General features: G+C 37.0%; 1 protein-coding gene across 1 annotated transcript in view; it reads right to left on the bottom strand.

Moving 5' to 3' along the window:
* Positions 1-21720, bottom strand: part of LOC150108384 (uncharacterized) — a 399479-nt gene extending 377759 nt beyond the window's left edge. The window contains exon 1 of the mRNA XM_090390735.1: positions 21633-21720. Within this exon, the coding sequence (XP_090246861.1) occupies positions 21633-21720 (88 nt within the window). The remainder of the gene's footprint in view (positions 1-21632) is intronic.
* Positions 21721-26513: the final 4793 nt, after the last annotated feature.

Genomic DNA, 26513 nt, shown 5'->3' with positions numbered 1-26513 from the left:
CAACAGCAACTTGAATTGTACAAGTCCAGAAGAAAATTGTAGTATAACAATCTGAACTGTACAAATCCAGAAGAATCTTAGTACAGGAGGACTTTAGCAGAGTTTATTGTAGTTTTTTTATTTTATTTATTTTTTATCACTAGAGGTCAGGCTAAGAAAAAGATTAATTAAAGCATAGATTTAATTTACCTTTATAGTTAATTTACCATTATTACCTTTTTAGTCAAAAGAGACAATTCTGGTCTCTTTCGACTAAAGTTGAGTTAGCCGGTCTCATATGGAAGTAGAGGGTTTTTTTTCCACCCGGAAATCTGGCTTTTGCCGGCCTTGTTTGCCGAGTGGTTAGCATATCACTCTCCAGCCAAAAGGTTGTGGGTTGGAATCCCGCCGTGGGCATGGATGTTTGTGATTGTCTGTGAAAGTACTAGTGGTGGTGGTGGTTGGTAGTCGGCGGTAGATGGCGTTATGATTATGAAGTTTGGTGGAGTAGCAAGACAAAGAGTTGTAGAGTAGATGCCCTCCCTCGATGAGTCTTTGGACTCCCTGAGAGGGGTGATGTAATAATAATAGAGTGCAAGAGCATGTAGCTTGGTTTCCTATACACATATCTTTCTGATGATGACCTCAATACAAGGGTCGAAACATCAAGTGTTATTTTATTAATAAGAAGTAAAATAATCATTTCAACACGCATGTTTTGTGTCCCTAAATTCGTAAATATGAATGCTGATCACCGTGTAATCTTAAAATGAAGAGTCGTTCTGTCCACTTCATAATTATGAGGCACTTTTTTTTTTCTTTTTACACACATTTCTGTCATACTATCACAGATAAGTGCAGGCCTGTTCTAGAATTAATTTTTCAATAGCTAAAACATTTAAAAGAAGTTTAAAACAAAATTCATCTCCTGGCAATACATTAACTGACCTCCTTCAGGGCTGCACCTGTTTGATGGCATGATTTTGCATCAAAACCTCTTCACTAAATTTCGAATAATCAAAACACCACTCAATCAAAAAATTATTAATTTCCTAGTTCACCTCATCCTTATGAGATTTTCAAAGCAGGCTTCATTTTTATTCCTTCCACTCTTGGATCTGCTAATAAACTCATTTATGGAACATATCACTCATTTACCAGACTCTGGAATTCATCTCTTAACTAAGAGCTCACATTTCACACACCTGAAATTATCTCAGTTAACACCTATACATCCTTTCTGTAATTTCCATATCACCATGAAAAATTAAGCAGCAGTTCCACAGTCTAATCAAAGCCTTACACAAAACAACGTGATTATGAAGAATCCTCCTTGTCAACTTATTTCAATATCTTCCTTCTCATCATTCCCTCAATGCAATACTCAAGATTGAATTCACTTTTGCAATACATCCTTGGAATTTACAATGTATCATTTACTATCCAAAATCCCTGATCTCTACTTCTTCCTAGTACAACCTTTCTCAATTCACTATGTAATCTTCTAACTCTAAATATCTAAATGCAATGCCTTATATAGCTATAATGAGCTAATATTCTATTCATCTGCCAACAAGATAAATTCCAATCCTCCCAAAGGGCTACCACATCAGTCACAATACTGATGATGCAAAGCTTGAGGATGGTAATCAATAAACAACTGAACATCTTCTGCTAAACAATTTGCAATATCATTTATATATGGGAGAAAATTGCAAAATATTTTAAATTTAAAAAAAATAACACAATATTACAAATGAAGTAATGTATTAGATGTAGTATTTCTAACAAGTCATAAATATCTGTATACTCTGGAGAACCCTATAGGTCTCTGCAAAACCCTAATTCCATAGAGAATTATTAAGTGCTGCTCTACTTCAAAAATCCACCATCCTGACCAAGCCTATGGACCATGTTATGTTGATATTACATAAGATTTTACAATGGCTAAACTGCACAAATCAGAAGTCTGTCACAAAGTCAAATGCCAGATGATCAGAGCAGAGCTCTCATTGTAACTGGTGAGTTAGTTGATTACATACAGAGGAAGTAGCATTTTTCCTCCTGGAAACACTGGTTTTCCATATTACAAAACAAACAGGCCACATGCAAAAACAGAAGAATGCATGCAATTATTCTCGTGGAAAGGCTTAGACGTTGGTTATGCATTTTTTACTAAATAATTACAATGGAAATTGTAATTATTTAGTAAATTAATAGAAACTTTAAGAAAATTACAATGTCAACCAGGATATACATTAAAATAAATGATAATATACTTCAATATTTCAGGAACGTCACGTTGCCATTTTCAAGTAACTTAAGAACAAGACACGTGCATGCAGTCACAACAAACAGTAAGTGAGAAAGAAGCAGGAAGCTAATATTTCTTCTAAAGTCCTAGTGGTGCCCCCTAACAGGCAATGCTGGTATTCTTGGATGATTGGGCTGAAGGTCTTCTGATGTAGGTTCCCAAATTTGAGGCAGTCTCATGCAGTCAAATTTGTTGAGGTTTGGATTGTTTCTTAGAGCTGAAGCCGATTCCATAAAAAGCCTTTCATATTTGTATTTACTACAGTGTATTATCGTGGCTTTCTTCCACCGTATTATATGGCAGGTATCCAGCGCATGGTCAGCAAGACCAGAGTGGCTGTATTGGTGAAACCAGATGTAGTCTCCTTGTGTTCTGAAATTCTGATATTTGCTGTCCTGCCTGTTTGGCCAAAATAGTTGACTACCTTTGGCCAAAGGTAGTCAACCTTTCGTCATTTAGTGTAAAACATGAAGTACTTGACGCCCTCACACGTGGCCACAACTTCGCCATTGTGCCCAGAATACCTGCTGAAGATATTATGATATGAATTGAATGCAGGATACGACACCTTCCAAACCACGTGACCAACGATATTAGACTGGATGTGGCTTGTGTTCTGACCAAAGCTAAACCACCAAAAGCCAACATGCCCAGTAAGGAAATTAAATCTCTACTAGAATTAAAGAAAAACAAGAAAATAATCACCAAAGCTGATAAAAGGAACGCCACAGTATTGCTTAACCAAAAGGATTACACAGGTAAGCTGAAAGCTCTATTATTAGATCAGGCTACTTACCTCCCTATCGAGTACAATCCCACGAACTCACAAATTAGAAAACTCACAGGCTCCTTAAAAAGGTCGCTTCTTGACCTGTGGAAATCACTAACAAATTAAAACCATTTAACTCCTTATCCCCCCCATATTTATGGACTCCCAAAAATACATAATAAAAATGTGCCATTACGTCCCATAGTGGATGGCATTGATTTCCCCCACATACAAACTAGCTGAACATTTGGTCAAAGCTCTCTCACACTATACCGGCAACACACCTTCACACACAAAAAAAACTCAGCCCACTTCAAAGCCAGCATAGAAAAACCTTACACTCAAACACACTGACATAATGGCCAGTTTTGATGTCTCCTCCTCCTTCACAAATGTCCCACTCAAAGAATCCTTAGAGTTAATCCAAGCTAAATTTCCTCCAGATATCACAGCCCTATTTCAGTTCACAATGAACTCAGGCTATTTTGTTTGGCAAGGAAAATTCTACAAACAAATAGAGGGGACAGCCATGGGTTCTCCACTCTCCCCACCCCTGGCCAACTTTTATATGGAGACTTTTGAAGAGCAAGCCTTGAACTCTGCCCCACAAAAACCAACCATTTGGCTTCGCTATGTTGATGATGTGTTCGCTGTTTGGCCACATGGCTCCGATGCATTCCTCTCCTTTCTCACACACTTAAACAACCAACATCCCAGAATCAAATTCACCCTGGAAGAAGAAAAAAACAACTGCCTTCCTTTCTTAGACACACTAGTCACCCACCAGCCTGATGGAACCTTGGTTTTTCTCAGTCTATAGAAAACCCACCCATACAGGCAGATGCATTCACCAACAATCCCACCACCCCTCATCGCAACAATATGGAGTCATTAAGACACTACACAACAGGGCTAAACTTATCTGTTCAAATGACAATGCCCAAACCACAGAACTAAACCACATTCTCAACACTTTCTCAGCAAATGGCTACCCCCCCCCAAAAAAAAAAAATACAAAAAATATTAAAACCAGTAAACTACAACCCCCCCCCTCCCCCCCTCACAAGGATTACTCTAAATCCATCACCATACCTTATATCCGAGGCACCTCGGTAAACATTACAAAAATCCTAAAAAAACATGACTTAACTTCTTGTTACAGCCCACATAAAAAATTGGCATTCCTTATCTGCCATACTAAAGACCAACTTGCCCCCCCCTAGACCTACCACCTGCTGTATACCAAGTCCCTTGCAGCTGTAAGCTGTCCTACTTTGGCCAAACAGGCAGGACAGCAAATATCAGAATACAAAACTACATCTGGTTTCACCAATACAGCCACTCTGGTCTTGCTGACCATGCGCTGGATACCTGCCATAGAATACAGTGGAAGAAAGCCACGATAATACACCGTAGTAAATACAAATATGAAAGGCTTTTCATGGAATCAGCTTAAGCCCTAAGAAACAATCCAAACCTCAACAAATTTGGCTGCATGAGACTGCCTCAAATTTGGGAAACCTACATCAGAAGACCTTCAGCCCAATCGCCCAAGAATACCAACATTGCCCGCTAGGGTGCACCATCAGGACTTTAAGAGAAATATTAGCTTCCTGCTTCTTCCTCACTTACTGTTTGTTGTGCCTGCGTGCACGTGTCTTGTTCTAAAGTTTCTTGAAAATGGCAACGTGATGTTGCCGAAATATTGAAATATATTAAAATTCATTTTAATGTATATCCTAGTTGACGTTGTAATTTCCTTAAATTATTTAGTAAAAAATAAAAAAGCATGCAATTATGATACACTGGCCTCATAGCCTTAGTTGCTTTGGTCATAACTGCAAATAGATAACTTATTGTACCAAATAAATTTCACGAGACAAGCAATACTTTGAGAGGCGTACTTTCTGATAACAACATAGAAAATATGTTGAATTTGAATATTAATAATACTGGGAAAGGCTTAAACAAAATGTCTAATTAAACAAATTTTTAATAAGGACACATAAGGTTTAGTAGCACTTTATTAAGTGTTTTGATCTGAATATAACAGATTGCCAGCAAACAAAAACAATTCAACAAGGTAGCATTACAACATTGGATTCTAAAAGATATCAGCCCATGTGCTATCACAATTGTTGTGCGCCATATAGTCATTTCTGCCTTTTGGCAACTTTGTGAACAAAGGCTCTCCCATCTCACCTGGTCTCTTGTCTTTTCTTTCAACAGTTATAAGTTCACCTTAGCAAGTTCCTTTATGTTGTTCATCCAACTCTTTTGCAATCTTCTTCCTCTTCTTCTCATGCCCTCAATCTTCCCCCAATAACTGTATTTTTCAGTGATTCATCTGCTCAAATAATATGCCCAAGTACATTAGATCACATTACAATAGATCAGATCAGAATACAGCAGATCAGATTTCTCTTCTTGGAGTGACCTATATCTCCAACCTCTCCTTGCACAAACATTTCAACTATAGCTTCTGCAGCCACCAAAAAAACTTGGTGTAACATTTCAAATTACACTACTTCACACTTCAGAGCTGCAAATCTATACAAATCCCACATCTATCCAACCGTGGAATATTGCTCCCATATTTGGAGGTGATGCACCAAAATCCTCTCTAAAATTGCTTGATTCTATCCAGAAGAGAGCAATCCTGTTAATAAATGATCCCTCTTCCCTCATATTAGTAACAATTAGTAATGCCGGCCTGGTTGGCCGAGTGGTTAGTGTATCTGCTCTCCAGCTAAAAGGCTGTGGGTTCAAATCCCACTGTGGACATGGATGTTTGTGATTGTCTGTGAAAATACTAGTGGTGATGGCATTGATGTAGATGATGCAGTTGGACAAGGTTGGGTGGTGGAGACAGTTGTAGAGCAGGTGCCCTCCCTCAATGAGTCTTGGACTCCCTGGAGGTGTCAAATAATAATAATAAATCTCCTTCAAATTGCTCTCCGAGAGATTTAGTTTTTGCCTTATGCCTCTTCTAGAGATACTTTCATGTACAACATTCTGCTGAAATGGTCACTGTTATTCTTCCACTTTCCTCCAAAATCATTAAAACAAGAGCCACTGCTAACCATTTACAGTCCATCTTGAAAATCACCAAACCAACTTCACTACCTCCTCTTTCATTTCATCTACTTCTCTTCTTTGGAAGATCCTCCCTCACTCTGCCTTCTCCAAAGAATACAACCTTCAGCTGTTCAAATAAAATGTGAACAGATTCTTCCTTTCTTTTTATCTCCTTGCCTACAAACGATACCAATCTCCTGTACATCTTGTGACCTTACATGTGTGGGTCAGAGATCACACACACTGCACTGACCATTATATACAGCAAGATTTAGCACATCATCCTTCTCAAAAATGGGCAGCATAAAAACTAGCTGAATAGAGTGCATATCATTTACTCCAAACTCTGATGTGTTGGAGCAAATGACAAGAACTAGAATTAAACTAGAAACCTGACAATGTATTATACAGAAGAATGACTATTCTGGAAGATTCAGAATATCCTCGACTTTTATAAGCCTATTCCCAAGACCCATGAACATGCATGGAGAGTCCCAATTCCTTAATGCTGAAATCCTGAACCTATTCTGAAGATTCACAAGAAATATAATTTAGTATCTATGCATTTTACCTGTCAAACTCTTTTTCTTGTTACCTTACACCAGGCAGAGCTCCAGAAATACGACTTGAAACTACTGGTCACAAAAAAAAAATTTTACTCACCCACAATAAAAATTTTGTAAAATGTGTGTGTGTATAACTGGTTTAAGCATCAAAGTACAGCACAGTTGAGTTTTGGATTCTGAATACTTGATACTGAATGAGATGTTTTGAAATGGCATATAAAATGTGTAAATTATATGAAGAAAATGAGGCAACAATTTTTGAATGCCTTAAGAACAATGCTGAAAATTTACTCACGTTCTCTCTGATAATACCTGTAGCAAGTGGATTTCTGAAGCCCTGCTTCCTGGTATTCACAAAGTCTTCCATGATTGCTGACAGTTACTTGGGAAAAACAGAAATTCTGTGGAGAAAAAAAGACTACAGAAACATCAATCTTATCTCTAAGCAGTCTAGAACATAGGGTTGACAATGACCAAGGATCTTCAGGTCTAAGACTTGTTTACTTCATCACTGCCATTCTGGGGTCACTTAAGGGTCAAAGCCAAATAACTGGGAGAGAGATCTCCACATCGCCTTTCAGAAATGTGACGAACTGACTGGGGCCTCTAATTTAATGCCCAATTCTCACCTTCACGTGGTGCACTCCTTTAATAGGTGTCTATAGATAGTGAACAAACAAAAAGGATGGGTTAGCAATTCAGGAATTAGCTGACCAAACTATATTTTTTTATTGGCTTAAAGCACAAACACATATGATGGTACAACATGAGATTTCATGCCAGCTGGGGTATCACCTGGTTAAACAAGGCCCATGCTGTTTTCGTCAGGGAACCAGGGTGAACAGTGAAAAATCAGTTACTAGAACAAACTCCAACTCATCATCTAGAAGAAGAAAATACACCCAATATCAGAAGTGAAGATTGGAACAATCAACATAAGAAGTATTAATGGAAAAGATATCGAACTTGCAGAAGAACTGGAAAAGTACTAAGTGGACATAATTAGCATTACAGAGACAAAAACAGGTTAGATATTATTAAATAATAAGTATACGATACTATTTTCAGGCAATAATGATCAAGAAAAGGAAGAAGTAGCAGTAGTATTCAACACCAAACATGAAGATAAACTTCTTAATTGAAAGGAAGTTTCAAGTACAGTTATGTAGGCAAACTTCAAAATAGGAACATGGATAATTACTTATTTGTGCTTACAGTCCCACAAAAGGTTCTTCTAAATAAGAAGTGGAGGAATTTCTTGAGTCATCAGAACAAGCAGCTGGCATAAAGAAAATGAAAAAAGTGGTCTTTGTTGAGACCTGAACTGCAGAGCAGGGAGCAAATCACACCAGGCATATAGGAAGATTATTATCATCATCATCAAATTCCTGACATGTACTCTCAAGGGGTGTACAGGATATGATAGCACTACATGAAAAATTTACATCATTACTAACTTCCTATCTACAATTTTCCTCCAAATCAGTATGTTACTTGTCATGACTCCAACACTATCAGATCTTATATTTCTATCATCTAAGGCACTTTGTACTGTATCAATTCACCTATATCTCGGTCTTCCTCTGGATCGTTTTCCTTCCAACCTGGCAGAGAACACTTGTTTTGCTAATCTTTCCTCGCCCATTCTGTTTAAGTGACCATACCACTTGAGATTAGCTCTGCTAACACATTCTTGGATGCTGACAATGTCAAGTTCTTTCCTAATATCCTCGTTTTTAATATGATATTGCCATTGATGACATCTGTTCACACCTCTAATCTTTCTCAGGACTCTCATATCTGCAGTTTCTAGTCTTTGGTCAAGTGTTTTACTTCTGACCCAGCTCTCAGATCCATAAGTTAAAACTGGTTTGAACACCGTCTTGTATACAGCTAATGTAGTGTTCCAACTAATTTCTCTCTTATTCCATGTGAATTTATTCAATTGACTTCCTACCACACCAGTCTTGTTGACTCTGTTGTCTATTTCCATATTTAATTTACCATCTGCACTAAAAATTGTGCCTAAGTAGCTGAAATGTTTTACTTGTTCTACAGGTTCTCCATTCAAAACACAGTTAACATTTTCAATGATTCTACCGATTTTCATTGTCTTTGTTTTTTTATTGCTGACATTCATACCATATCTATTACAACAGTTATTCAATTTAGTCAGGGAATCATGCAAACTTGTAGCAGATGTATTTAGAAGTATAACATCATCTGCATAAAGCCAAGAGCTGACATTAAAGTCTCCAATTTTGATATCATGTATAATACCACTTTCCTTCATAATGTGATCCATATAGATAATGAATAACAGAGGAGATAATATACATCCTTGTCTCACTCCAGATTTAACATTAAACCATCTTCCTGTACTTCCTTCAATTCTAACTGCTGACTTGCAACTCAAATAAAGACTAAGTATTGCTTGATATAATACACAATTGACACCATATAACTGTAGTGTATTGAATAGATTCTCTATTGGCATCTTGTCATATGCCTTTTCCAGATCGACAAAGCTTAAATACAGATCTTTATTATATTCCCATGCTTTCTCAACTATTTGTCGTAAAGTGAAGATCTGATCCTGAGAGCCTCTATTTGGCCTGAATCCAGCTTGTTCTTCACCAAGTTTTTTTCTTCCACAATTCTTCTCAACAGTTTCTCAAGTATACTAGCATAAATCTTGCCCAGAACATTCAGTAGGGAAATACCTCTGTAATTCTCGCATTCAGTTTTATTTCCCTTTTTTATATATGGGTACTATTAGAGCTCTACTCCATTCATCAGGAATTCGTCCCTCTGTCCAGGCCATCTGAACTATGCAGTGCAGCCACTGTAAGACTCTTATAACCACCATATTTCAGCATTTCTGGTCGAATATCATATACTCCTGCTGCCTTTCCACATTTCAAGCCTTTGATGGCTTTTTCTACTTCAAGTATGGATATGTATTCCTGACAGTATGCCTGTTGAGCGTTTTTTACCACTGTGCTATCACTGCTTGTTTCATTTAGCAATTTTTTGAAGTAATTACTCCACACTTCAAGGATATCTTTTTTTCCCATTTTCATGTCACCTTTATCATCTCTAATTCCTTTTCAGCACTCTTTCCTCCATTTCAAAGCTTCTTCAACAACCTCCAGAATATCTTACCACCTTCTTGATATTTATTTTCTATGTTCTTGCCAAATTCCCCGATTGATTTTTGTTTAGCTAGTTTTACACAGCGTTTAGCTTTCTTACATTTGTCTCTGTGTTCTCTAAGAGCACAAGCCGACTTGTTTGCCAAGAACTTTTGATATGCTTTCTTCTTTTTCTTCACTGCCTCTTTAACTTCCTGTGTCCACCAGGGAGTTCTGATTTTTCTATCCTTGCAGACAACATCACCACATGCCGCTCTGGATGAATCAATCAGGGTTTTCTTCAAGGTTTGCCACTAAATCTCCAAGGTTTGGTTCCTGTTGTCAAACTCTTCATTTCTTCTTCAATAATCTTTGTGTATTTCAGTCTACAGTTTACATCTGAGAGCTGCTCAACTTTCATTCGCTTTAAAACTTTCTTACATGTCATTCTTTTCAATATGAAATTCAATTTTATCCTGCTCAAGACTAAATAGTGATCGCTTCCAATTTCAAATCATCTGTACACTCTGGTGTCCTGCACCAGGGAGAAAACATCACTATCAACAATAACATACTCAATGAGACTTTTCTTATTCCTTGCCTCTTCTCTCCATGTGAATTTGTGCACATTTTTATGTTGGGACATAGTGTTAGAAATAACCAATCCATGTCCTGAGCAGAAATCCAACAGGTATTTGCCATTATTATTAGCTTTATTCTTTTCTCCAAATTTTCCCAAAATATTTTTGTATGTCTAACAATTACTTCCTACTCTGCTATTTAGATTCCAAACCAGGACCAACTTTTTGTTTTTCATTGTGTCAGTAGCTTTCTCTAGAGCCTCGAATTATTCCTCCACTTCTACTAAGTAGAGCCTCCTTTGGGACCATAGGCACAAATAAGTCTCATTGTCCAGTTCCCCATTCTGATATCTGCCCACATCACTCTACTCGAGACTGCCTGCCATTCAAGAAGATTAGCCTCATATTTTGTGTTGAATACTCTGGCTACCCCTTCTTTTCCTTGATTGTCATTGCCTGAATATAATATTTTGTATTTATTGCTCAGAAAGATCTCACCAGTTTTTGTCTTTTTGTTTCAGTCACCCCTATTATGTCAATCTGGTACTTATCTAATTCCTCAGCTAGCTCCATTTCTTTGCCATTCAGGCTTCTTATGTTGATAGTACCGATCTTTAACACTGGTGAAATTGAGTTCGGGTGTGCTTTCAGATTTGTTCCAGTAGCTGACTTTTCACTGTTCGCCCTGGTTCCCTGGCTAAAACAATGGGGGCCTTGTTTAACTGGGCGACACCCCAGGCGGCATGAAATTTTGTCATGTTGTACCATCATTTTGTATATTGGTTTAAGCCAATTAGAATACAATTTGGTCGGTCGGCTAAATCCCAAATTGCCAGCCCATCCTCGTTCGTTCAGTATCCAGGTAGATACCCAACAGGGTGCACCACGAGAAGGTGAGGATTGGACATCAGGTCAGAAGCCCTGGTCGATTCTCCACATTCCTTTAAAGGCTATGTGGAGGTCTCCTCTCAGTTATACAGCTTTGACCCTTAAACAACCCAGAAGATTATTATTATTATTATTATTCAGGCCTCAATGGAGTCAAAAGACTCATCGCAGGAGGTCCTTCCTAGGAAACACAAAGTCTATCACACCACTCCTTAAACTCACTGACCGTTCTCGCTCTCACCACTCCATCAGGCAATGCATTCCATGGTTAAACCACCCTCATGCAAAGAAACCACTCCTTACCCTCTTGCTCACAGTTTCCTTTCATAACTTCCAGGGATGGCCTCTTGTCATCACTCCTTCCCGCTGTTCAACTAAGCGAAAGAACTCCCCAGTGTCAACCCTGTAACCACCTCTCAACAGTTTAAAAGTCTCAATAATATTACCTCTCCTTCTATCCACCAAACTCTGCAGCCCACATTCCCTCAGCCGATCCTCATAACTAACATTGTACAGTCCTGAAACCATCTTTCTTATCTGCCTTTGTACCCTTTCCACAGTTAATTTATCCCCTTCAAATCCTGTGGACCAAATCTGAGAACAATAGTCTAAGTGTGGTCTGATCAGGGTCTTATACAATAGAATGATAACTTATCTCTGCAAGTCAGCTTTCTTCTCATTATGGCAGCAATCCTCTGTGTTACCTTCACCACCTTTGCCATACATCCCCTAAATTTTAGGTTTCTATCAATCATCAATCTTAGATCTCTTGTCCCACCCCCCCACTTCCTCAAGTATAGCTCCTCCAAGAGTATGCAGCATCCCATCGATATGTCCCAAACCTCAAGACCTTACATTTTTCTGCATTAAACTGACACCCCATTCATTTGCCCATCTGTCTAGCTTATTCAAATCCTCTTGCAGGGCTACAAACATCTGCACTATTACTAACCCTTCCCAGTTTCACATCTGCAAACAACTGAATATCCCACTGCAATCCACTGACAATGTCATTAATATAGGTCCCAGTACTGAGCCCTGTGAGACCCCACTTGTAACCTTCTGCCTCCTTGAAACTGCCCCACCATACACAACTCTCTGATACTTATCGCACAGCCAATCCTGAATCCAGTTGACCAACCTGACATTCAAACCCATGTGCTGCAACTTAAATATCAGCTTATCATGTGACACCTTGTCAAATGCCTTCACTAAATCCAAGAAAATGGCAGTATATGCCTTTCCCTCATCTATTGCTCTTGCAACTTTATTATAAAAGGGTAGCATATCACTAGAACAAGAGCACGCCCTTCACAAATCCATCTTGACTCTCACGGATAACATTCTCTCATCTCCCCAATTCTGGATACGGTCCCTCACTAATTTCTCCAAGATCTTAACTACTGATGACACACAAACTAGATATAATTAGACACTTCGTCTGCTACCGCCCTTATGCAATGGCACTATCTTACCTTCCTTCCATTCCCTGGGCACTTTTTCCGTAGCTAGACTTTCATTGAAAAGCCAGGTCAAAGGAGCTGTCAGTTCTTTAGCACATTCTCTCAAAACTTGTGGTGAAATACCATGCAGTCCCACAGCTTTACTGAGATCTAGAGTACTCAGTATTTGGAACAGACTCTCCTCCTGCACCTCTAAACCTGCCCTATCCCTCTAGTATTAAAATATACTCCTCCAAGATGAACTACTCCAATAAAGTGTGCATTGAACAATTCTACCATGTCCTCTGCATCAGTCACTCTATTCCCATTTTTACCCCACAATGTCATTCTTCCACAATCATTTCTCCTCCTACTGGCCACATAGCTAAAAAATTCCCTAGGATTTTCTTTGGATCTTAGAGCCAATCTCTTCATATTCCAGTTTTGCCTTCCTTACCATACTAGTCACTCTCCTGGCTTGTGTCTTATATTCATGCATCTGCTCTTCACCGGTCTCCTTATAGTTCTTCCACAGCCTCTTTTTTGCATGCAGTTCCTGTTTAATATTGTTTGTTATCCACTTTACTCCAAATTATGTCCTTTTCTTCACTTGTGGAATACAGCTTACTATTGCTGCTAACAAATATTCCTTCACAATTTCCCAAGCACTAATGATATCCCAGCCTTCCAATTCCTCCCTCCATAAAACTTCCCCAAGTTGACGTCTAAGACTATTATAATCACCTGCCTTATAATTCCACATACATTCCTGTCTCTTTGATACTCCTGCATGTCTATTCATCTTTCAAGTCAAAACAACATAGTCACTCTCTCCAACCAGTTGGAGAGATGTCATCTCATTATTATCAACTCTTCTGATGCTGCGACCAAATCCAAAACTCTTGAACCTCTTGTTCCCTCTATTACATGTTGCCTAAGACATTTGTCCCTCAGGAATTCTAAAAATTCCATTCACTTATTGCTACATGCATCTTCCTCTCCCCAATTTATACTGCTGTAGTTAAAATCTCCCATAACAACCATTCTTCTTGCACTTGCCAAGCTCAACTGTCTAAACATCTTCTGGTCCCCACCATCTGTGCTCCTTGGTTTGTAGCAACACCCCACTAAATATAGTTTATTGCCCACCTTTACCTCACACCATATGCTTTCAAAATCATTGGTGTGACTGCCTTCCAAAGCCTCCACTCTTAGAGGACATAAGTTGTCACTTATCATAAGCAGTACTCTGCCACCACACTTTCCCTTCCTATCCTGCTGAAAAATGCTGTACCTTGCTACTTCTATTCCTGTTATTATATCCTCTTCTGTCAACCACATCTCAGTGATCCCAATAATCTTTGGCCAGGCTGATGTTATCAGCGCCACCAATTCCTCTCCTTTATTCCGGATACTACTGGCATTAGTATAAAGCATAAAAATATCCAGCATTACCCCTCTAGTCTCCACTGGGCTCAGCGTTACCTGATGTCATCCCCCCTCTCCTAAGTACCCATTCCCACAAGAGGCCACCCCTGCTACCATCCACCCTAGGTATTCTAGTTTCCCTGCATTGACACACCGACTCATTCAGAACAGCAATCTCTCCAGATGCCTACGTCCTTCCTCATTCAAATGCAAGTGGTCTCTCACATACAATTCCTTTCTGTCCTCAAGATTTTGGGAAAATTTGGAGAAAAGGGCAAAGCTAATAATAATGGCAAGTATTTACTGGACTTCTGCTCAGGACACTGACTAGTCATTACTAACACCATGTTTCAAAATAAAGATGTACACAAGTTCACATGGAGAGAAGACAAGAAATAAGATGGCCTCATTGACTACATCATTGTTGATAGCCATATCATAAGGCTGGTTCAGGAGACAAGAGTGTACAGGAAATTCGAAATTGGAAGGGACCATTACTTAGTACTAAGCAGGATAAAATGGATAGTATGTTGAAAAGAACAATACATAAAAAAGTTTTAAAAAGAATTAAAGTTGAGCAGCTTTTACTGATAAATTGTACTGAACTATGCAAACATTATTGAAAAAAATTTGCAGCAGTTTGAAAACAAGAACCAAACCTTGGAGTCTCATTGGCAAACTCTGAAGACATCAAATGATTTAGCAAGAGAGGTATGTAGTGAAGTTGTCTGCAAGAATAGAAAAATAAGAACACCATGGTGGACACAAGAAGTTAAAAAGCAGTCCTGGAAAAGAAGAAAGCATACCAAAAGTTCCTAACAAATAAGTCAGCACAAGCCCTAAAAGAATACAGAAAAAAATGTAAGCGAACTATGCTATGTGTAAAAGTAGCTAAACAAAAGTCATGGGAAACTTTGGTAAGAGTATGGAAAATAAATATCAGGAAGATGACAAAGTAATCTGGAGGCTATTGATGAAGCTTAAAAATGGAGGAAGGAGTATGCAAAAGGAATCAAAGATGATAAAGGTAACATGAAAACTGAAGAGAAGAATATCCTAGATGACTAGAGTAATTACTTTGAAAGACTGTTAAACCAAGCAGTGGCAGAACCATAATAGGAAATTTTCTAGAGAAAAACAAAAAGACATTAAAAACTTGAAATACGGAAAGGCAGCTGGAAGTTACGAGGTATAAACGTTTTGCAGTGGCTAAATAAAAGCACTGCATAATTCAGAGGGCCTGGTTGGAAGGTCGAATTCCCAATGATTGGAATAGAGATCTCACACAGTACCCATCTATAAAAAATTTAATAATGCTGAATATGAGAATTACAGAGGAATTTCTCTACTAAGTGTTCCAGGTAAGATTTATGCAAGCATACTTGAGGAGGTTGAGAAAGATTGTGGAAAAGAAACTTCAAAAAAGAACAAGCTGTGTTCAGGCCACGTACAGGTTGTCAAGATCAGATTTTCACTTTAAGGCAAATAATTGAGAAATCGTGGGAATATGACAAGGATACATACTTAAGCTTTGTAGATCTGGAAAAGGCATACAAGGTGCCAAGAGAAAAGCTTTGCAAAACACTACAATTGTGGGGTGAATTGAACATTATAAACAGCAATACATGATCTATATTTAAGCTGTCAGTCAGCATTTAGAATTGAAGGAAAGAGAGGAAGATGGTTTCATGTAAAATCAGGGGTGAACCAGGGAAAATCAGCAATAAAAAGCTCAAAACTATGAAAATAGGCAGGAACACAGAAAACTTCAGCTGTATTCTGAATGAAGATCCTATAGAACAAGTAAAATATTTCAGCTATTTAGGCACACTTTGTAGTGAAGTTGGTAGGTTAAATCTGGAAATAGATAACACAATAAGCAAAGCTGGTACAGTGGGTAACCAGCTGAATAAATTTATATGGAATAAGAGAGAAATTAGCAAAAAAACACCAAACTAGCACTATACAAGACAGTGTTCAAACCAGCTTTAAATTACGCATCTGAGAGTTGGGTTAGAAATAAAACACTTAATCAAAAACTAGAGACCACAGATATGATGATTCTGAGAAAAATTAGAGGAGTGAACTGTGGGATCAATGGCAGAATCATATTAAAAATAAGATATTAGAAAGGCACTTGACACTATTAGTATTCAAGAATGTGTAAGCAGAGCTAATCTAGCCCACTTCAATAGAATGGGTGAGGATAAGTTAGCAAAACAGGTGTTTGATGCCAAGATGGTAGCAAAGAGACACAGAGACCAAGGTTTAAGTGGATTGATTCACTGATTCAGAACTACCCTAGAAAACGAAATGTTAGATATGACAATATTGGAGTACTTACAAGTAATAGACTACTTTGGAGGAAAATTGTTGATAGGATCTTAATAATTATGTAAACTTAATTATACAGTGCTGTCAAAGTAACCTGAAAGCTTTCACTGTCTTTCTTTCTTTTTTACCTAAAAAAGAAAAGCTTTTTTTTTTCCTTTTCATGATCGCCCTTGGCTATTTACAGTACATATTACAAAAGTGTGTGTCGCTATCTTTTATAATGCTCTTGATATTCTACTTTGCTGTATTGTCTATGGACTCAATGTTATATTCAGACTGAAATATTTAATTCAACTGAATCCACGAGGATGGGTCTCTTCTTTGTCTTTATGCCCCCAGAACTTTATATGGGACTTAGCTGACCAAATTATACCTTTTATTGGCTTAAATCAAAAATGCATATGATGATAGCACAACATCAGATTTCATACTGGCTGGGGCATCACCCAGTTAGACAAGGCTGCCTCTGTTTTTGTCAGGAAACCCGAATGAACAAAGTTCAGCTACTGCAGCAAGCTCTGACTCAATAACTAGAAGAAGAATAAACCAACATCAGAAGAACCGAAGATAGGAACCATCAATATAAGGGGTATTAATTAACAGGAAATCAAACTTGTAGAAGAATTGGAAAAGTACTAAAGACATAATTGGCATTACTGAGACAAAGACAAAAACAGGTGAGATCTACTAAGTATAGGATGTTATTTTCAGGCAATAATGATCAAGAAAAAGAAGAAATAGAGATGGCATTCAACACCAAACATGACGATAAACTTCTTAATTGGAAGGCACTTTCAAGTAGAATTATCAATACATTTGAACAATAAGATTTAATATATGCCAGATATTTCAGTTTGAAAATAAACTATCATCAGTGGCTTGACAGGAAACAGTCTTTTACAAGGTAGAATACAAATAACTGATCATTTAAAATTAGCCATAGGGACATAGTAGAGTTTTATCTTTAAACGATGGGAAATAGGGGGATATTTTATTGATAGGAATATAAGTAGCTGTTAGATCATATTTCTTCACAATTCTTGAAATCGTTTCTGAAATTCCGAAGACATATGGTATTGGAACTCGACGTATAGATTCTTTGTTGTACGCTCTACTATGTCTCTTCTTGGTTTATACCAAGTTCCATGTGACTGCCATCTTTCTTACTTTGGACAAACCGGACACTCTATAAAAAAAAAAAAAGAATACAAGAACATCAATCTTATATTCTTCACAACAAATCTAATAAGTCTGGATTGGTGCAACACAGAATAGAACAAACCACAACATTCTCTGGTCTAAAACTCTCCTACACAGATGCTGATATAAATTCAAACACTTATTCAAAGAGTGCTAAGGCCTTACTTCAACTCCCTAACTTGAACTGAAATGACTGCATATTTTTGTCAAAAATATGGGAAAGTTTGATCCGAATAACACAGTGATATATATAAATATATATTTTTTTTTTGTAATAACCTCTAGATACTACATCTGCCTAATGATATCTTTAATATGATTTTATAAATTAAGTTTTTTGTATGCCATTGTGAACTTATACATGTAATTTATTTCTGCACCCTTATGTTTACATTTCTTCAGTGAAATGATATCGTGATTAGCAATGTAACATCACGCGGCTCATTCTAATTTTAAATGATCCATTGTTTGAATTCTACCTTGTAAAAGACTGTTTCCTGTCAAGCCACTGATGATAGTTTATTTTCAAAATGAAATATCTGGCAATATATTAAATAATCTTCTCGTCTCTCTCAAAAACAAAGTTTCAAGTAGAGTTATGTGGGTAAATTTCAATACATGGAAATGGACAATGAAAACTTATTTGTGCCTATGGTCCAACAGAAGGTTCTTCTAAGGAAGAAGTAGAGGAATTTTTTTGAGTCATTAGAACAAGCAGCTGACAAAAAAAATGGAAAAAGTGGTTCTTGTTAGAGACCTTAACAGCAGAGTAGGAAATGAATTCCACCAGGCATAATAGGAACATTTGGGAAAAATTTAGAGAAAAAGACAAAGTTAATAATACAGAAGGTAAGTATCTACTGGACACTTCTGCTCAGGACATGGACTAGTCATTACTAACATCATGTTTCAACACACACATTTAAGTTCACATGGAGAGAAGACACATATCTCATTGACTAAGTCATTGTTGATAGTGATATCATCATGGCAATTCAGGGTACAAGAGTGTACAAAGAATTTGAAATTGGAAGTAACCATTACTTAGTACTAAGCAGGATAAAAATGGATATCACATTAAAAAGAACAGTATGTAAGAAAGTTTTAAAAAGAAAGTTGAGCAGATTTTACATTTAAATTGTAGACTCAGCTATATGCACATTATTGAAGAAAAAATGAAACAAACTGAGGACAAAAAACAAACCTTAGAGTCTCAGTGGCAAACTCTGAATAAGACATTGATTCAGCTAGGGAAGTATATGGTGAAGTTGTCTACAAGGACAGAAAAATAAGAATACCATGGCAGACACAAGTTAAAGAAGCAGTCCTGGAAGAGAAGAAAGCATACCAAAAGTTCCTAGCAAATAAGTTGCCCAAAAGAATACAGAGAAAATTTTAAGAGAGCTTCTGGCTCTGGGATGTGGAATATAAGGACAGATTGAATGAATGCAAATTACAGAACCTAGTGGATAGAAAGAAGAGGATAGACATGATTCACACTAATTTGGCAAGTAGTGTGTAGAGCTAGCTTGCCTGCTTGTGGTGCACCCTGGATAAATTTTAATGAACTAGTAAACCCTGACCGCCAAATAATCTGCAAGATCTCCTGGCCAGTACACATTACAAGGATTAAATGAGTATGAGTCAAGCCCTAGGTTCCCCCCCCCCCCAAGGAGTTCTAGAGGCTATTGAAGGAGCTTAGTAATGGAGGAATGTAAGAGATGTACATATCAATAATTGAGGTAGAAAATGCTGTCGAAAACTTGAAATGAAAAAGACAGCTGGAGTAGATATTCGACCAGAAATGTTTAAGTATGGAGGTATAAAATTTTTGCAGTGGCTACACTGCTTAATTCAGAAAGCTTGGACAGAAGGATGAATAAGGTACTCATAAGGATACTGATAGTATCCATCTATAAAAAGGGAATAAAGCTGAATGTGAGAATTACAAAGGAATTTCTCTACTAAGTGTTCCAGAAAAGATTTATGCAGGCATACTTGAAAAGAGGTTGAGAAAGATTGTGGAAGAGAAACTTGAAGGACAAGCCGAGTTTGGGACAAGATTTATGGTGGGAATACCAATACAAAATTATGTGCAACTGGTTTTGCTTTTTTAACAGGCCCTTCCTTTTTCATCAGTTTAGGTTCGCCTGTTTTGGCATTTATTCTGAAGGAGCAAAATTATGTGATTAAGCAGTGGAGATGGTGGGTTATGTAGAGTGCCCTCTCACAATAAGTTCCTACAGGGATATCATGACTGTCTTAACAGAATCTGAATACATGAAGTGCAAACATTTCAGCAACTCCATGCCAAGTCTCCTCTTTTTCTCCACCCCAGCATTAAAAAATCCTCTTGAAAAGAGCACTTCAACATCTTTAACATGTAATAATAATTAAAAAAAAAATAACAAACGGACAGAAGCAGAGTGATGATGAAAACAAAGTGGTAAAGGATTTCAAAGAACACAGAGGAGAACTCTTTCATTATGAGGAAGATGTGAGGTCATCTCTGGTAGTTTAGGGATCAAAGCAGCAAGAGTATAGTGTTGTAAGTACTAGATTCTTCTCATGGTGGAAGGGATGGCAAGTGGAAAGTGCATTTTCATCATCCATAAATAAATTTATGAAACATTATTATAGAAGGTGTTGAGTGAATGTGTCTCCCCCAGTGAGTCTTGTGGGTTCCTCCAAAAGGTATCTTTTTAATAAACAATTGCCATGATAAAGTAGGTAAGAAAAATCAGTAAAATCCCTTAAAAATAGGCAGGAAAAATGGAACAACTGCATTATCAGTAGTAAAATAATATTAACAGGCAACACATGTTAGCCACATTTTATATGAAGATAAAAAAATAAAATACAGAAATAATTGCCAAGACTCCAGAGACTCATTGAAATCCATATATCACCCACACCAACTTTCATGCTCTCTCTCTCTCTCTCTTGCATTCATTCTCAATACTTGCCCTTACCATTTCCTTGCTCTACGAGAGAAAAATCTCGTTCTCACCCCTTTCTTGTCTGCCTTCATTCTCAACATTCACAGATCTCTCTCTCTCTCACCCTCTATAAAATGAAAAATTCTATCTACTGACAAGTTTACAGGTCTCTATTATCATAAGTCTCCTAACTCATGTTGATGTTTAATGGAGAAAATATAATGTCTAAGAAAATATCTAAATTTATTTAACTAATTTTAATGTAAGACAATATTTTGCTGTAGTCACCGTTCTCTCTCACTCAACTGCTCTGCGAGAGAAAAATCCAGCACTTATAGAGAGTGTGGTGTCTGCAAGGAGTTTGAGTGTGTTTAGGACACGGTATGATGAGATGTGTGTGTGTGTGTGTGTGATAAAAGGACCTCCCAGATGAGTCTTTGACTCCATGAGGTCTTGTTTAATAATAATATCTTTCTTAACCGCAAGCAAACAACTTTCATGGATGTCCCCATGCTATAATAGCATCTTTTACGAACATTTTGAGATATAATCATCACTAATAATATTCGAATATTATTAGTGATAATATTCCTCTATATTATCATCATGACTACTTAGCACCTCCATGGAGTACTTGTATTTGTAGGAAGGCCACTCCACAAATCCATCCAACTATACATAACCCACAAAACTGAATGCTGTGTATGTTCTCATGCAGGTTTGACTGCTTGTGGGATGGAAAATCGTGACGCCGCAACAATAACTTCCTTATACGATTCTCGCGTAACTTTTCAATAATTCACAAGTGAAAATAAATACGGAGTGACTAAGTCCCCATCGACTTCCGCTTAGTATAAATCTAAGTAAATAAATCAGTGGTGTTCACAAGATCCCGTTGATTGTTTTAATTAATAACGAAGCATTGGTTATTTCATTGGTCTAAAATATAGACAGCACAACTTACACTAATGTTTACTTACTCTGAAGAATTTTAAAATCATTGCAGCCAGCCCACGCGCTATACAGCTGTTCTTCCGATGCACACACACACTCACCTGCTACGGCCATTTTGAAAACTTCAAACTATTATATTACCAAATGTATACCCTTATTTATAACACACATTTTTCACATCTGGCTTTCTAAAGGAGGCAACCCCCAATCACAGTTTTTTATACTGTTCGAAATTCCACTTTCAATAACACGCCTGGTGGAAATATAACTTGCTGAAAATTTCTGTATTAATACAGCAAAAAAAAAAAAAAAATTACAAAATCAAAAGAATCAAGAACTTTTTTTCCATATTATATACTTCCAGTGTGTACACACACACACACACACACACACACATATATATATATATATACTCGAATCAACTTATCTATATACAAATTAGCTGTTGTTTTAGTACATCGAACTGTTTTTGATAATTGCTTGATTAATGCAGAAAAACTTCTTGCATTTTTTTTTGTTTGTTTAACTATATTGTTATTACCTATATTATTTGTTTTTAATATTTTTGATGAGCATAGTGGATAGTCACTTTCTTAGAGTGTCTTTATTATGATCTAATCTGATCTAATCTCATTACCAGATTCACATCGTATTTATTATTATTATTATTATTATTATTATTATTTACACATATTTAGACATCGCCGACACAATAAACAAAGCTCTCGACAAAAACAAGTACGCCGTCCTTATACTGCTGGACCTAACCAAAAATTTGACACACTTGAACATGACATAATACTCACCAAACTATACTCAATAGGTATAAGAGGAACACTGCATACATGGTTCAAGAACTACCTCTCAAACAGAACACAAGTAACAAAAATAGGTACATGTCACAGTCGGAGTATACAAGTAAAACACGGTATACCTCTAGGTATACCGTGTTTTATATTTATATAATACCTGCCATATTATATTTATATAATACCTGCCATACTATCACCCACTCTATTCAACATATACATTAACGATGTTCATAACATATCCATAAGAAGTCAAATATTTCAATACGCAGATGACACTGCACTACTAGCAATCCACACAGACATTAACACAGCTCTCTGCAAAGCACAACAATACCTAAACGAAATCACAACATACTTCCACCAAAACGCAATTCTAATCAACGCCACCAAAACACAGATGTTGATAATACACAACCCAAGAGTCATATGCCCTGCATCACTATCGATACATTGTCACACATACCGCTGCATTAACAACAAAAATACCTGCCAATGTTCCGAAATCAAATCTGTAATACACGCAAAATACCTCGGTCTCTATATAGATTCCCACCTTAAATGGACAAAACATATAGAATACCTACACACCAAACTCCGGATCATCGCAGCAAAACTCTTCCAAGTTAAAGACATTATTCCACCCAACATAAAAAAACTCCTATATCACGGTATCTGCGAATCTCTACTCAGATACGGAATAACAGTCTATGCAAATACATCAAACAGCCACCTAACAAAATTAGAAACACTACACAGAAAAATCGTGTCAACAGTGATTTGGACACCTTACACGCAACAACCAATATCTGACAAGCACATGGCTATACACAGAATTCTGAGCATTAAAAACCTGAAACACTACATGACATTAACAAGGAATTATTTCAACATCACCTATCGAAACAACAGAGACACATATCGTATAACACGACCTACAACAACTCTCTACATCCCCACAACCTTCAACAACTCTCTACATCCCCACACCCTTCAACAACTCATACGGTTCTTTTGTGAGATCACATCAGATACCCACGCAAATCAACAACCTACCAAGAAAGTTAAAACACGTAGATAACTACAGAACATTAAAAAACGAACTCTGGAAAATATTCCAACAAAGTTAAGAAACCATTAACACTAATAAACACATCACAAATCACTAGCATCCAATGCCTACATCCCATACATAAACAGTAGCAATAACACAAATAGTGAAGGCTAAATCCCACTCTCTTCATAAAAGCTAACCCATGCTTCGAAGTAGGTGGGATTAACTTGCCTCACTCATCTGCAAGTAATCCTTATAAGCAAATGCAGAAAATTATATGTATAATCACTCTTTCTCAAACTTTAAAAAATAAAATAAAAAATAAATAGAAAAATAAAAAATTATACAAAAAATTCTGTTTAATCTTCATTGTTAATATTAGAAGAACATGTGTTGTAAATACATAATATAAAGGCAAAAAAGTATTATTAAAACTTTTAATTGAAATCCAATGTAGGAAATGCAGCACTTAGTGCTGAATTCTGTAAAATTATAAGGTGCAATGTCACACAAGATGTTTATTGTATGTATAAATAAAAAAAAATTAATTAAATTTAAAAAAATAAAAAAATTATTATTATTATTATTATTATTATTATTACACCAGATCATAGAGGTCAAATTCATGTATTTCATACAGCACCATTTCTGGGTTTATGTCAATTACCTCAGTATTCAAGGTTTTTGCTTTCGCTCAAAGAGTTATTTCTTGCAAGCTATTAAGTTTTAAAACTCGACTTTATAGATTTAAAATAAATAAAAACACTCATCCATCAACGGGATTTTTCTCCTCTCACACTACTTTATTCTTACTAAATAGTTAACAACTAAATTAGATGTGAATACCATTTCGGAACTTTGCCTGAATGAGGGGAGCAGAATATATATATACCCTCGCTGACAAACAGATTTACAAACGAATATCATTTGTTTGAATATCATTTGAAGAGGCCGCACGAAGGAAGACTTGGTTTCGAGTCTTCAAATATCATTTGAAGAGGCCGCACGAAGGAAGACTTGGTTTCGAGTCTAGTCGGCGACTAGAGGAATTTTTTCTAAGCCTTTTTTCGACCGGTTCCCGAATTAGTCGATCTCTGGCACGGGCAAGCAGGTTTTTCCTCCCGGAAACTCGGGTTTTTCGTCCTGTAAACTCAAGAAAATCGACCGTAGAACCCACATTATTTCAGACATTAAATATATTGTGTTAGGGTTAGGGACCACGAGATGGCGGCACATTTCAGCCGTCTCTCTTCACTGAGTACCGCTTAATTAGTGATAGCCTTGGGCCATCTATCTCTGATTGGTACCAGTGGAGATTGAACTGCCCACTCAGTCTCCAAAAGTTAGATAGGGCTAAATGGCCTCGCCTACTCCCCGTATAGGGGAATAAAAAGGCGTTAGCTGCTTTTTTTTATTTTTTTTTATATCATTTGTTTTTCCTCCCGCGTACAGATAAAGCGGCTATCAGAACACGCACAATTTACAGACAAAAAATACTGTTGATGGTGGCGATGGCGTTGATGGTAGTTGTCTGCAGCAGGAGAATTAAGTAGTGGCTGAGATGTGTGTAACGGAGTGGAGTAGATTGCCCTCACGCGATGAGTCCTTAGACTCATTAGAGGTGTCGCGTAATAATAATAATAACAATACAGTAAAATCTCAAGTAACAGGCACCCAATTAACCGGCAATACAACGGCACTTTCGAAGGTCTAAATTTAAGCCTATGGGATAAGAAAAATGAAGCTCACGAAGAATTGCAGATTTTTATAAGATCTGACGAGCAATATTCATCTATGTCAGCACATGATGTTATGAAACTTCAATGTATATACAGTGAATTTTTAAAGTTCTGGCGACAATCTTGTAAGCAAGCAGACATTCGAAGTTATGTTATGTCGTCACACTAAGAAATTCACAACAACTTTCATGTGATATTACGTACTGTAATTTTTAAATTTGATTTTGGGAAATATAAAATTATATGTATATGTTTATAATTTTAAAAATTAGCACGATTTTTGATGTTCTTTATTTAATTATGACCGGCAGATCGAAAATACGAATAACGAACTTCGCATGCTGCAATTTCTACAGATGGCATTACAAAACATAAACAGATAAGTTCTCGAAATAGATATTCAATTATCAGGCAATTTAAGGCCTGTGTAGCTCAGTAGAAGTGGCGCTTGCGTCCTCTGCGCTTGGTCGCTTGAAGTCAGACTTAAGTTCAAGTCTAGTCTCCGACTGGAGGAACTTTTTCTAAGCCTTTCTTCGACCGATTCCCGAGTTAGTCGATCTCTGGCACGGGGAAACCGGTTTTTCCTCCCGTAAACTCAAGAAAATCGACCGTAGTATCCACATTATGTTAGACAGTAACATATCTTGTTAGGGTTAGGTACCATCTCTTGGTACCTAACCGAGATGGCAGCACTTGTTTGCCAGCCTCTTCATCAGTGGCTGCTATAATTAGTGACAGACATGGGCCGCTATCTCTGATTGGCAACTGGTGGAGATTGAACTGCCCACTCACTCTCCAAAAGCTAGATAGGGTTAAAAGGCCTCGACTACTCCCTATAAGGGAATAAAAGGCGTTAGCTGATTTATTTATTTTATTTTATCTCATATTCGGAATCCCATTGTTGTCGGTTAAGAGAGATTCTATTGTAATAATAATAATAATAATAATAATACATGGGTGTCCAAAAGCTAAGAACGAACAACATTTTTACCTCATTTAAAAAATTTTCATGACTATAGTCAAATGTGGACATATATTTATTGCCTGCATACAAATAAATCATATTACACATAAAATGTGTAATAAATTTAGTACAAATTAAATTGCAATACGTTTCGGCAAAAGTTATAAATTTCCTAAGGACACAGTTAAGGAATTAATATACAATTCTTACAGAAAATTATGCGGAAAGGCATTTCAGAATAGAATATGTCCAACGCGAACTGCGTTGCAGATTTCACAACGTCGTGCCATGATTAGCACTAAGTGATTCAGGAGCTTTACACAAATTGGACCGCTCTTCCT

The sequence above is a fragment of the Typopeltis vanoorti genome, chromosome 3 (assembly GCF_054136105.1).
Source record: "Typopeltis vanoorti isolate ZY-2024b chromosome 3, IOZ_Tvanoo_1.0, whole genome shotgun sequence".
Classification (NCBI taxonomy): domain Eukaryota; kingdom Metazoa; phylum Arthropoda; class Arachnida; order Uropygi; family Thelyphonidae; genus Typopeltis; species Typopeltis vanoorti.
The sequence above is the reverse complement of the archived record's forward strand: the minus strand, read 5'-3'. Positions and strand labels throughout refer to the sequence as shown.